The sequence below is a fragment of the Anabrus simplex genome, chromosome 14, assembly GCF_040414725.1.
Source record: "Anabrus simplex isolate iqAnaSimp1 chromosome 14, ASM4041472v1, whole genome shotgun sequence".
In the NCBI taxonomy this organism is placed as follows: Eukaryota; Metazoa; Arthropoda; class Insecta; order Orthoptera; family Tettigoniidae; genus Anabrus; species Anabrus simplex.
The window spans coordinates 55,724,934-55,737,949 of record NC_090278.1 but is presented as its reverse complement, the minus strand read 5'-3'; the positions used below and the strand labels follow the sequence as shown (position 1 = coordinate 55,737,949).

General features: G+C 40.6%; 1 protein-coding gene across 1 annotated transcript in view; it reads left to right on the top strand.

The window, feature by feature from the left end:
- LOC136885586 (ATP-binding cassette subfamily C member 4) overlaps positions 1–13,016 on the top strand; it is a 174,734-nt gene that overhangs the window by 58,168 nt on the left and 103,550 nt on the right. The window contains exons 5-6 of the mRNA XM_068230337.1: positions 3,318–3,540; positions 12,304–12,460. Of these exons, the coding sequence (XP_068086438.1) occupies positions 3,318–3,540; positions 12,304–12,460 (380 nt within the window). The remainder of the gene's footprint in view (positions 1–3,317; positions 3,541–12,303; positions 12,461–13,016) is intronic.

Below are 13,016 nucleotides of genomic sequence, written 5' to 3'. Positions count from 1 at the left end.
CAGGAATGTTAGAGCTAAAAAGCAATGCATTAATGAAAGATCAAGCCCTTTCACAGCAATCCATTTCACATCTTGATTATATGTCTAATTTCAGTCTTTAAATAGTAACCTGTTAAATAATTCTTCATTCATTTATCCAGAATTGTTTTAGCAACTTTGAAGTTAATATCTTAGTAACACTTTCTTTCTAGACGTAATTTATTTATCCATTTCCGTATATATATTTCGATTCATATTTGAATTTAGCGCGAACTTTCAGGTCACGCCACTAGCGACTTGTCTCCAATTTTAACAAGGCTATATCCGGAAGTGTCACGTATTGTCTCTACTGTATTTGGTACTAGTGTTAAGCAAAACTTTCGTTCGAGATACTCGAGACTGACGTCACTATTCTCGATGCATCTCGATGCAAGCTTCAGTTGGACCTCAACCAGGACGAATATGGTAGAAACTAGTGATGGGCTAGCGACGGAATCGAGTAGAATCGAGTAATGTGCTCTTAGAATCGGTATTACTCGACTCCAGACTCGAGTCCAAGCATACTGGTGTCGCTATCTGTGGACATGCCTTAGAACTAAAATCTACTGTACTGGAGTGCACGGCATTCAGGGTCACCCACAGAATATTTTTGTGGTGTGGAGTGCAATATGTTTGCTGCTGATGATTGATGTTGTTCAGTCATCGGTCGTCAATAATTCGATTTTTATGATTATTATTATCATCATCATAGGCACTAAAGGTTGTGACTTACTAACAAACTGTCAGCTGTTTAGCTAGAACAGAATGACGTTCTGTCCGCTGATTTGCTGCGTGAACGTACGTCACATTCTGGACGCCTCATCTTAATACCCGACATTATATCTGCCGAAAGTATGATGTACATATGAACTGCTGTAATTCACCTGTTCCCCCGGACGATTGTAGGCTTTGGCGCGGTTAGCAATAGGCTATGGTTACAATAAATCTGTCATACTACCGATCATATTAGCACATCTACGCCCGTGTATATGCATAATGGCTACATGAGATATAATTTACCAGTAGCGAAGCAATACAATGTGTGCAGAAATACCGTCTATAGTCTACAAATAGCACATGTTTAAAATACACTAATTACAACATAGACTACATACCGTGACAGGGATTTGAAATAATAATAATAATAATAATGTTATAACTTTTACGTCCAAGTACGTACATTTGTATGGTTTTCGGGGATGCCGAGGTACCGCATTTAGTCCCCCGGGAGATTTTTTACGTCCCAATAATTCTACCGACACTAGGTTGACGTATTTGAGCACCTTCAAATACTACCGGAATAAACCAGTATCGAACCGGCCAAGTTGGGCTATGAAGGCCAGATAAGCTATATTATCAATATTAGAATAGATGGCATATTCAGTGAAGTGTGTGCGAGACGCCGTAAACGGATATTTTCATATCTTATTATGCGTATTAAATGGCATTATTATCGTTCTCAAGTAATTATCAAATTTAGGTTATTCCTTTTGCGCATTCATTCAGTTTTTTCATATCGTACCGCGCTGTCGCAATCCCATAAACCCTCAGCGATCGCTTGTACGCATGCTTCATCCATCTACTAGCCGGCGAGTGAGCGAACGTGTGACGTCATGCTATCATCGAGCCTTCGCAAGCGAAGCGAGTCCGAGCCTGGACTCGAAAGAATCGAGTACCGCGATTCCAGGCATCACTCGCGCACATCACTAGTAGAAACAGAAACGATTAGTAATCGTTCAACATGTGCTGTCACGTGACTGAATTAGCTAAATAGCACAGTTGGGTATTGTCCTTCGCTCCGCTCGGTGATGGTTCGAATCTTCTCTTCAATTATTTTTGTTTGTTTTTGTTTTGCAATCGGAGTTTCGGCTACCAAACACGCCTGTTCGTGCAGAAACAACCAAATCGCTAATAGAAGTAACTGTAACATTATTTAATATAATCCTACATGCAGTGTAAACCAATCATAATATAAACAAGCCCGATTACCTCGTGGCCATTTCATCAGATCAGTTAACTTTGTATCTGTATTGCACTGACAATAATAATAATAATAATAATAATAATAATAATAATAATAATAATAATAATAATAATAATAATAATAATAATAATAATAATAATGTTATTTGTTTTACGTTCGTCCTAAATGCTAGTTCTTGATAGACGCAGGGGTGTGGGAATTTTGTCCCGCAGGAGTTCTTTAATGTCCTGGAAGCCAACAACATGGAATTGTTACCGGTACCTTTAAAACAGCTTTTACTGTACAGCTCACTTGCGGTACATATTGAACACACTGTGATAAAAGTGTACGTGTTTCGACTATCGCATTACTATGTATTTCGTGTGGTACGTTTTGGTTATGTCCGCCTCTGTGGTGTAGTGGTTAGTGTGATTAGCTGCCACCCCCAGAGGCCCGGGTTCGATTCTCGGCTCTGCCACGAAATTTGAAAAGTGGTACGAGGGCTGGAACGGGGTCCACTCAGCCTCGGGAGGTCGACTGAGTAGAGGTGGGTTCGATTCCCTCCTCAGCCATCCTGGAAGTGGTTTTCCGTGGTTTCCCACTTCTCCTTCAGGCAAATGCCGCGATGGTACCTAACTTAAGGCCACGGCAGCTTCCTTCCCTCTTCCTTGTCTATCCCTTCCATACTCCCCCCCCCCCCACAAGGCCCCTGTTCAGCACACACTGTGGTGTAGTGGTTAGCGTGGGTGCGAGGGTACGAGGACTGAAATGGGGTCCACTCAGCCTCGGGAAGACCTCTGAGCAGAGGGGGATTTGATTCCCACTTCAGCCACCCTCGAAGTGGTTTTCCGTGGTTTCTCATTTCTTCTTCTAGGCAAATGCCAGGATGGTATCTAACTTAAAGCCACAACAGCCTTCTTCCCTCTTCCTTGCCTATCCTTTCCTATCTTACCGGATGAGTTGGCCGTGCGGTTAGGGGCGTACAGCTGTGAGCTTGCATGCGGGAGATAGTGGGTTAGTGGCAGGGCCGAGAATTGAACCCGGACTTCTGAGGGTGGCAGCTAATCTCACTAACAGAGGCGAAATATCATAATATGAAGATAAAATTGGAATTCAAGAGTTCAAATTTGAGCCAAATATTCAATTTATAGAATACATTTTAGGGATTAGAAATATTTTTCAAGGGAAATGCTCAATAAATTTCCAAGTTATTTGAAATCATTTAAGAAAGCATTAAGTAAAAATTCGACAGGGTATCTGTCACAACCCTAAATGCATATCAGTCGTGACTGATTGATTCACTGATTCATTGATGAATGAATTCTCATTGTTGCAGTCCCTACGTCTCAGTCGGACCGCACTTGGAGAGACAGCTGCTGGTCAAGTGGTGAATCTCCTGTCCAATGATGTCAGCAGATTTGATCTGGTGTCCATCTTCCTTCACTACATGTGGTCCTCGCCCATCGTCGCTGTTATCATCGCTTACCTCATGTGGGTGCAGATCGGCTGGTCCTGCTTCGTAGGCATAGCGGCTGTCTTCGTAGTGGTGCCATTGCAAGGTGAAATAAATAAATAAATAAATAAATAAATAAATAAATAAATAAATAAATAAATAAATAAATAAATAAATAAATAAAACAATCTATGCACCGTACGTAAAATAAGAGTTTTGTCTGTACATTGCTCAGAATTTTAAAAAATGGTATTTCTGTATCGGTTGTGTCCACAGAATCAAGGAAATGCACATTTTAATTGTCTGTCTGTCTGTCTGTCTGTCTGTCTGTCTGTCTGTCTGTCTGTCTGTCTGTCTGTCTGTCTGTCTGTCTGTCTGTCTGTCTGTCTGTCTGTCTGTCTGTCTGTCTGTACGGGCATCACGAGAAAATGGCTGAAGAGAATTGAATGAAAGCTGGTATGTAAAGTCGGGGAATGAGCCTTTACAATCTAGATTCTAGGCTATAAATAATTTTATTCACGCTGAGTGAAATGATAGTTTAGGAGAAAGCCTAAGATTTAATTCTCAAATATTTATGTTATTAGTGGCCTTATCGCAAAATAGTCCTACTGTGTAGTCCGGCTCCATGGCTAAATGGTTAGCGTGCTGGCATTTGGCCACAGGGGTCCCGGGTTTGATTCCCGGCAGGGTCAGGAATTTTAACCATCATTTGTTAATTTCGCTGGGACGGGGTGTTTGTGTCGTCTTCATCATAATTTCATCCTCATCACGACGCGCAGGTCGCCTACGGGCGTCAAATCAAAAGACCTGCACCTGGCGAGCCGAACTTGTCCTCGGACATTCGCGGCACTAAAAGCCATATGCCATTTCATTTTTCCTACTGCATAACTAAAGTGAGGAAAGGAACGGGAAACTACCTTGCTCCACATTTCCCTAGTACGCCTCTTCAGTGATGCCTAGGCCATCTATGACAGCCGATGGCGGAGCTGTTGATGATTCAACCAGCCTTAGGGCTGAAGACTGAACATACGTACCGGTAACTAAAGTTATATAGAATTAAATTTCCGATCATTTTTTTGTCTTGGCCTATACATTTTTACCGTACCGGCTATGATAACAGAGATATTCATGAATTTCGATTTTTGTAGCTAACGTAAGTGCGTATCAATGCCGAACCACGAGGAAATGGGTGAATAGAATTTGATGAAAATTGGTAGGTATGTAAAGTCTGGGAATAGGGATAGGCTATAAATAATTTTTATTCACGCTGAATGAAATGGTAGTTTAGGGGGAAGGTGCCTAAGATTTATTTTTTTATAAATACCTGTGTTATTGGTCGTATCGAAAAGTATTACATAACACAAGTTATAGAGAATATAAGTTCTAATAATTTATGTCTTATACAGTTTTACCGTACCGACTGTTATAATAGGATTCATGAATTTAGACTTTTGTTGTTTCTTAGTCCATATCAACGCGAGCATTGCTAACATGGGAATATTGTTTAATAGTGTTAACTGGTGATCGTTTTTGTCATGATTGCCTTAAGGTCATCGCTCCATATCGCCAAGAAAAATTGTGATTATAAAAATGTTCGTAAAAAAAGATCGCTTAAAGAATAAGACAAGAAGGGGTCATGACACCCTAATATTGCCGGGCTGAGTGGCTCAGACGGTTGAGGCGCTGACCTTCTAACCCCAACTTGGCAGGTTCGATCCTGGCTCAGTCCGGTGGTATTTGAAGGTGCTCAAATACGACAGCCTCGTGTCGGTAGATTTACTGGCACGTAAAAGAACTCCTGCGGGACTAAATTCCGGCACCTCGGCGTCTCCGAAGACCGTAAATGTAGTTAGTGGGACGTAAAGCAAATAACACTATTATTATCAAAAAAATGCTTTCACAGCCGCAGATCTAAAATCACAGCAATAGAACCCGCTTTTGGGTGGTTAGGCCGTGTGCATTATGCAGAGTTTCGTCCAGACGTGCCATTTGGACTCATCAGCTGGAATGGCACGCCCCTCCGGGACTCTGCTTAGCAGTAGCAGACCAAACTGTGTGGCCTCGCTGTGTTAGCAAATCAAGTTTGCTAACCTGCTAAAGGAGAAATCATTTCTCCGTTCAAAAAATTCTCCCCCATTGGAGATACAATATCAAAAAAATGCTTTCACAGCCGCAGATCTAAAATCACAGCAATAGAACCCGCTTTTGGGTGGTTAGGCCGTGTGCATTATGCAGAGTTTCGTCCAGACGTGCCATTTGGACTCATCAGCTGGAATGGCACGCCCCTCCGGGACTCTGCTTAGCAGTAGCAGACCAAACTGTGTGGCCTCGCTGTGTTAGCAAATCAAGTTTGCTAACCTGCTAAAGGAGAAATCATTTCTCCGTTCAAAAAATTCTCCCCCATTGGAGATACAATATCAAAAAAAATGCTTTCACAGCCGCAGATCTAAAATCACAGCACCAACCCGCTTTTGGGTGGTTAGGCCGTGTGCATTATGCAGAGTTTCGTCCAGACGTGCCATTTGGACTCATCAGCTGGAATGGCACGCCCCTCCGGGACTCTGCTTAGCAGTAGCAGACCAAACTGTGTGGCCTCGCTGTGTTAGCAAATCAAGTTTGCTAACCTGCTAAAGGAGAAATCATTTCTCCGTTCAAAAAATTCTCCCCCATTGGAGATACAATATCAAAAAAATGCTTTCACAGCCGCAGATCTAAAATCACAGCAATAGAACCCGCTTTTGGGTGGTTAGGCCGTGTGCATTATGCAGAGTTTCGTCCAGACGTGCCATTTGGACTCATCAGCTGGAATGGCACGCCCCTCCGGGACTCTGCTTAGCAGTAGCAGACCAAACTGTGTGGCCTCGCTGTGTTAGCAAATCAAGTTTGCTAACCTGCTAAAGGAGAAATCATTTCTCCGTTCAAAAAATTCTCCCCCATTGGAGATACAATATCAAAAAAATGCTTTCACAGCCGCAGATCTAAAATCACAGCAATAGAACCCGCTTTTGGGTGGTTAGGCCGTGTGCATTATGCAGAGTTTCGTCCAGACGTGCCATTTGGACTCATCAGCTGGATCAGCTGGAATGGCACGCCCCTCCTTCCAGCTGATGAGTCCAAATGGCACGTCTGGACGAAACTCTGCATAATGCACACGGCCTAACCACCCAAAAGCGGGTTCTATTGCTGTGATTTTAGATCTGCGGCTGTGAAAGCATTTTTTTGATATTGTATCTCCAATGGGGGAGAATTTTTTGAACGGAGAAATGATTTCTCCTTTAGCAGGTTAGCAAACTTGATTTGCTAACACAGCGAGGCCACACAGTTTGGTCTGCTACTGCTAAGCAGAGTCCCGGAGGGGCGTGCCATTCCAGCTGATGAGTCCAAATGGCACGTCTGGACGAAACTCTGCATAATGCACACGGCCTAACCACCCAAAAGCGGGTTCTATTGCTGTGATTTTAGATCTGCGGCTGTGAAAGCATTTTTTTTGATATTGTATCTCCAATGGGGGAGAATTTTTTGAACGGAGAAATGATTTCTCCTTTAGCAGGTTAGCAAACTTGATTTGCTAACACAGCGAGGCCACACAGTTTGGTCTGCTACTGCTAAGCAGAGTCCCGGAGGGGCGTGCCATTCCAGCTGATGAGTCCAAATGGCACGTCTGGACGAAACTCTGCATAATGCACACGGCCTAACCACCCAAAAGCGGGTTCTATTGCTGTGATTTTAGATCTGCGGCTGTGAAAGCATTTTTTTGATATTGTATCTCCAATGGGGGAGAATTTTTTGAACGGAGAAATGATTTCTCCTTTAGCAGGTTAGCAAACTTGATTTGCTAACACAGCGAGGCCACACAGTTTGGTCTGCTACTGCTAAGCAGAGTCCCGGAGGGGCGTGCCATTCCAGCTGATGAGTCCAAATGGCACGTCTGGACGAAACTCGGCATAATGCACACGGCCTAACCACCCAAAAGCGGGTTCTATTGCTGTGATTTTAACACTATTATTATTACACCCTAATATCACAGAGTCGGAAGAAAACTAAATGTGAAGGTCAACAATATCGACAGCTCATAAAACTAATCAACAATAACATCACATTGACCATTGTCGTGATGTCATTTGTCTCTTCTGCTGCCACTTATCTCCGATAGATGGGCATACTGCTGTGTCCCAAGTAAAACGGTCTGGACGGGAAGTAGCTGGGGAGTTAGGTAACTTTGCGCATGGTATACGATAAACCCATCAACGATGGGTACTGCAGCTAGTGTATTTTTTATCTACACATAAAACAAAACCCCATGGCGCAACAGCCCCGAAGGCCTGCAGATTATTAGGTGTCGTGAATCAACACATGCATTTCCTTAATATAAAATACAACTTTATTGAATTCATAATTGCATGTTGCAATTGATGGATGCAGCAGAAATGAGCTAACCATCAAATTTGTGAAAATTGAGTTTGATGCTGCCTCCCAGTAACGGCGATTGGGAATTAGAATGGGTGGGGGTGGGGGGGAAATGTACAGACAACACAAAATGGGGGTTGGATTTGTGGGATATAGCTTAAGTTGAAGTAGTAATACGTCAAAACTGAAAAGAAAGAAAAAAACCTACAAAATGTTAAGTTTATTGATGCTCTCTGAGCGAATTTCGACAGAGAGGTAAAGATTGACAGTCCTACAAACTTAAGTGCGGTATTATAATTTTTTTGATATTTTGATTCAATACCATATCGTACAATAAGACTTTCAGCAAAGGAACACTTGTACCTATTACAATTAAATAGAAGTACGAGGGCTTGTACAAATTGCTTGTTTTAATAACTTCCGGTTTCATTCGGCTAAAATGGAATAAAAATGTGATCGCCGCTACTGTTGGCACTTGTTGTAAATTATATAAACTACATTTACTAAAGTGGGCTACCATCAGGGAATTACCTGTCAAGAAATACCGGTACAGACTTGGAAGTTCTTGGATTATCTAAACAATCATGACAGAATTGCAAAAACGGGCTAACAGATTGTTACGAAAAGTTCATTTATGATGGCGCCACAGTATCGGCAGGATAGCAAACGCTACGGAATTTGGTTGTCCTTGATACATGACCGTTTTGGTGCGAAGTTAATTCATAATGCAATAAAAATGCAGTTGTTATTTTTTAATTGAATAGAATAGTATTCAATGCAATAAATTTATTTAAATTATGAAGTGTTATATTACATACATTTTATTGTTTCTTATTGGTCATATTGTGTGTTTACAAACCAAGTAAAGATGGCTTCTGCTTTTGAACGTGACGATAATAATTTATGTGAATATAATCGGAGTTCTACCAGTGGAAGTCACAGAAGACATAAAAAGAATGTCAGAAACTATGAAAGGGAAAATGAGAAAAGGAAAAAGGTTAGTGGTGATTCTTATAGTACTTATAGATGTGAACTGAGGGAAAGGTAAAGCTTAGTTGGAGACTGTAAATTTGCGCAAAAGTTAATACTATTTCTGGAAAATTGCAAAAGTAGCTTTTGTTTTCATGTTCTGGTTCAGTATTTTGCGTTCCATTCACCTCCATAGTTGAGCGTGTTCACTCACGCTCCACAAGAGGACTGCGACGTTCGGACATTCGAGGTTTGAATCCCGGTACTGACAGCAGCTATCCTGAGTGTGGTTTTACCCTGGGGTTTCTCCAAATTCCCTCCAGGAAAATGCCAGGGCATTATCTTATTTCAAGTCCCCCGGCACCTACCCCATGACGACAACCAGGTATCATTTAAGGAACCTTTCTTCAGTGGGCTGGATTATGCGTCTGAACATTATTTGTCCGCCCACTGCTGTTGTGATTATCAATAAAACGGTTCAAGTTGTATGTCAATGTTAAAAATAAAGCTGCTTCTTTCATATGAAAACAGAAAATATGTTAAATTTATCCCTAAAAGTTTGTTTTTTTTCCATCAGTACGAAAGTCATCTTTCCTACAATTTAAGAAAATGACAGCGTACATCTATTCAATTAGACTTTTCACGGATGTATTTTCCATGACTCTTTTTATCTCAAAATCGCATAACAAGACATAACCTCAAAATATTATCTGCTACTCAAAAGTTTTGAGTGAATGTTGAATGAAAGCTTGGTGTTTATGGCAATGATCGGGCATGTTGATGGTAAGTGCTTGTGATTCTGTGTGTGCTACGTGTGGCTCATAGCAAAGCGGGCTTCTTTGTTCTAGTTGCTAGATTGGCTTTATTATTTTACATTTTTTTCGGTTGGGCCATTATGCCCTTTACTCTATTAACTAGCTGTAATATCAGTCATTGATGAGACAATCATATAGAATGTGCAAGGTTATCTAACTCCCTAGCTACTTCCCGCCAGTATTCAGGCAGGCTGTTTTACTTGGGACTCAGCAGTAATCCCATCTATCAGAGATGAATGGTAGCAGAAGAGACAAATAAAATATCAACAATGGTCAATGTAATGTGCTTTTGATATTGTAGGCCCTCACATTTGGTTTCCTTCTGACTCTGTGATATTAGGGCATCTAATGTAAAGGGAGTCCTTCCTTCTTCCATGACTCCCTCTTATTCTTAAAGCGATTGTTCCTTTACGATCTTTTTCTCATCTTCACAATTTTCCTTGCCGATATGGACCGATGACCATGCAGTTTTACTCCTTAAGACAATCGTGACAAAAACCATCGCCAGTTAACACGATGGAACAATATTTCCATGTTAGCATTATTCAGTGTTGATATGCACTAAGCAACAAAAGTCTAAATTCATGAAATCTATTATCATAGTTGGTACGGTAAAACTGTATAAGAAATAAATGATCAGAAATTTAATTCTATATAACTTTAGTTTTGTAGTATTTATCGATAGGACCATTAACACCATAAATATTTGAGAATTAAATGTTAGGCCTTCCCCTACACTAGGGGAACCTGGGGTAATTAGGACCCAGGATAATTAGAACATTAGGCCTATCATATAAATACCAAAAATGAACTAATGATATTTCTGCATTCCCATACATTATAGTGTGTTCCTCAATTTGTGCAAGAGTTTTTTCTAATTACCCTATAAATTTTGTATTTTATTTTCCTACATATGTTATTTATAATGATAATGTCCTAATTACTCCATGTTCTAATTACCCCGGGTTCCTCTACTATTTCACTCTACGTGAATAAAATGATTTATAGCCTAGATTTTAGTGGCTTATTCCCCGACATTACATACCAATTTCAATAAATTCTCTTAAGCCATTTTCTCGTGATGTGCATACATACAAACAGACATGACGAAAAATCAAAAAGTGAATTTCCTTGTTACTGTGGACACACCCGATACAGAAATACCATTCTTTTAAAATTTTGAGTAATGTACTGTAATGTATTTCCTGTATGATTTATGTGAGAAAATTGAAAATAGTTTTGAAAGAACATTAAATTTGTTGAAGAGTAGGTATATGTTCAACAGAATTAAATTTGTAATTAGTTTAAGTTTGCTCTCTGTAATGTTTTGTTGCTGAATTTGTGTAATTAAGCCTGATGAATTACAGATGATAAACTCCCTTATGATTGTACCATACTTTTGATCCACTGTACCCCCGTGGTGGGGCGACGTAGACGAAAAATACACCCATGTTATCCCCTGCCTGTTGTAAGAGGTGACTAAAAGGTGCAACCATGGGATGCTGACTTTTGAACCATGACCTTAGCTGTCATTAGTACCATCACGTGAGGAACACCATGAGTCGGCTTTTCTTGCAATTAGTAGCACTATGTAAGGAATACTATGGGTCTGTGGGTGGGTCACTATAGGTTTACAGTACCTGTGTGTAGTATCTGCCTCTCTGACAGAGGCTCCCCTCTGTCCAGGTACGGTTGGAACACCCCAAGGAGATAAAAGTAGGCTGACCTCGTTGGGGTGTTTCAGCATTGTGGGTCTGCGTTTCAAGGTTTACCACGGGTCTGGGCATTGCCTGTAATTATTACCACTATATGAGCGACATCATGGGTCTGCGTTGCCTGTGATTAGTATCCACTATGTGAGCAACACCGCGGGATAGTACGAGTTCCTGTGATTGACACCACTATGTGAGGAACACCATGGGTTTGCACTACCTATGAGTGGCGCCATTATGCAAGAAACACCATAGGTCGGCGTTACTTGTGAGTAGAACCACAATGTGAGGAACACTAGCAATAATTACCATTACGAGGGGCCGGTGACCTGGATTTTGGACCCCTTTAGCCATCAAGCATCATCGATTCAGGATTGTGCTTTGGAAGCAGCCCCTTAGTCAGTATATACCATTCTTTTAAGTTTGCTTCTGGGAAGGTGGGGCTTTGCAGGTTGAATCCACCGATTGTTTTAGGTTCATAATCATTGTTCATCGTTGTCTTTTTAAAATTCTAGTCAGTGGATTGATTTTGGATTTATTTTTAACTTTTAATATTGTGAGTTGGATCTGCAGAGATTAATTTACATTTGTATTCATCCATTCATTCTTCATAATCAAGTTTTGAATTCTGGTCAGTGGATGAATTTTAGCATTTTAAATTGTCATTACATTTTGTGTCATTTTGTACCATTAGGGACCGATGGCCTAGATGTTAGACCCCTTTATACAATAAGCATCATCATCATCATCATCATCATCATCATCATATTGATCCAACTGCAACTTTGCTTCCCCTCTGGTATTTTTCCTTCCCATAGGCCTAATGCTAATACCTTCTCAGATTTCAGCTTCATCAGCACTCATGCATTTCTCTATCATTTATTCTGTTTTCATTTGACATCCATTCATTCATTTGTACAGTCAGTTATTGTTTGGAACTTATTATCTTTCTTTTTTTAATTCCAGCCTACACTGGGAAACTATCTGCTATTTTCCGCCGTAAAACTGCTTTCAAAACGGACGAAAGAGTACGTCTCATGGATGAGATTCTCTCAGGAATACAAGTTATCAAGATGTACGCATGGGAGAAACCTTTTGCAAAACTTCTTATATTAGCTAGACGGTGAGTACTTTTTTTTTTTCAAGGGATTTAATTTATAAAGATTTTTCTGACCATTTTATGTTTTTACCCATCTTGCAGATTTAATCTGTCAGATCAAAAATTAGATGGATGGCTTTTCCGGCGTTTGCTCTATTAACCAGCGTTTCGTCTTAGGTCTGACACTAGACTCTTCAGAGTGGGATGTGTCAGACCCTACCCACTGACGCTGGGGTGTATGCAGGTGAACTTATCAGAAGCTTATTTATGAAGCACAGTCTGATAACTGCATACGGGAGATAAAACTCCACAATGGAATTAATGCCCGCCTAGCAATTCCATTTGATTTAATCTGTGTCGATGACTATCATTAGGTGTGCATTATTATTTCCTGGGTGTTGCTGGTTTGAAACTGATAGAGTGTGGGAGGAAGATGAAGTTCTTTAGAGCAGGGGTATTCAAACTTTTTGGTTGGCTTACACCCAAAATCCAATTGTTTTACCTTTGTACCCCCAAAGTATGAGTATATTGCAATTATACTAGAAAGAACAAATGATTGTTGCTGGATTCAAAATAATAT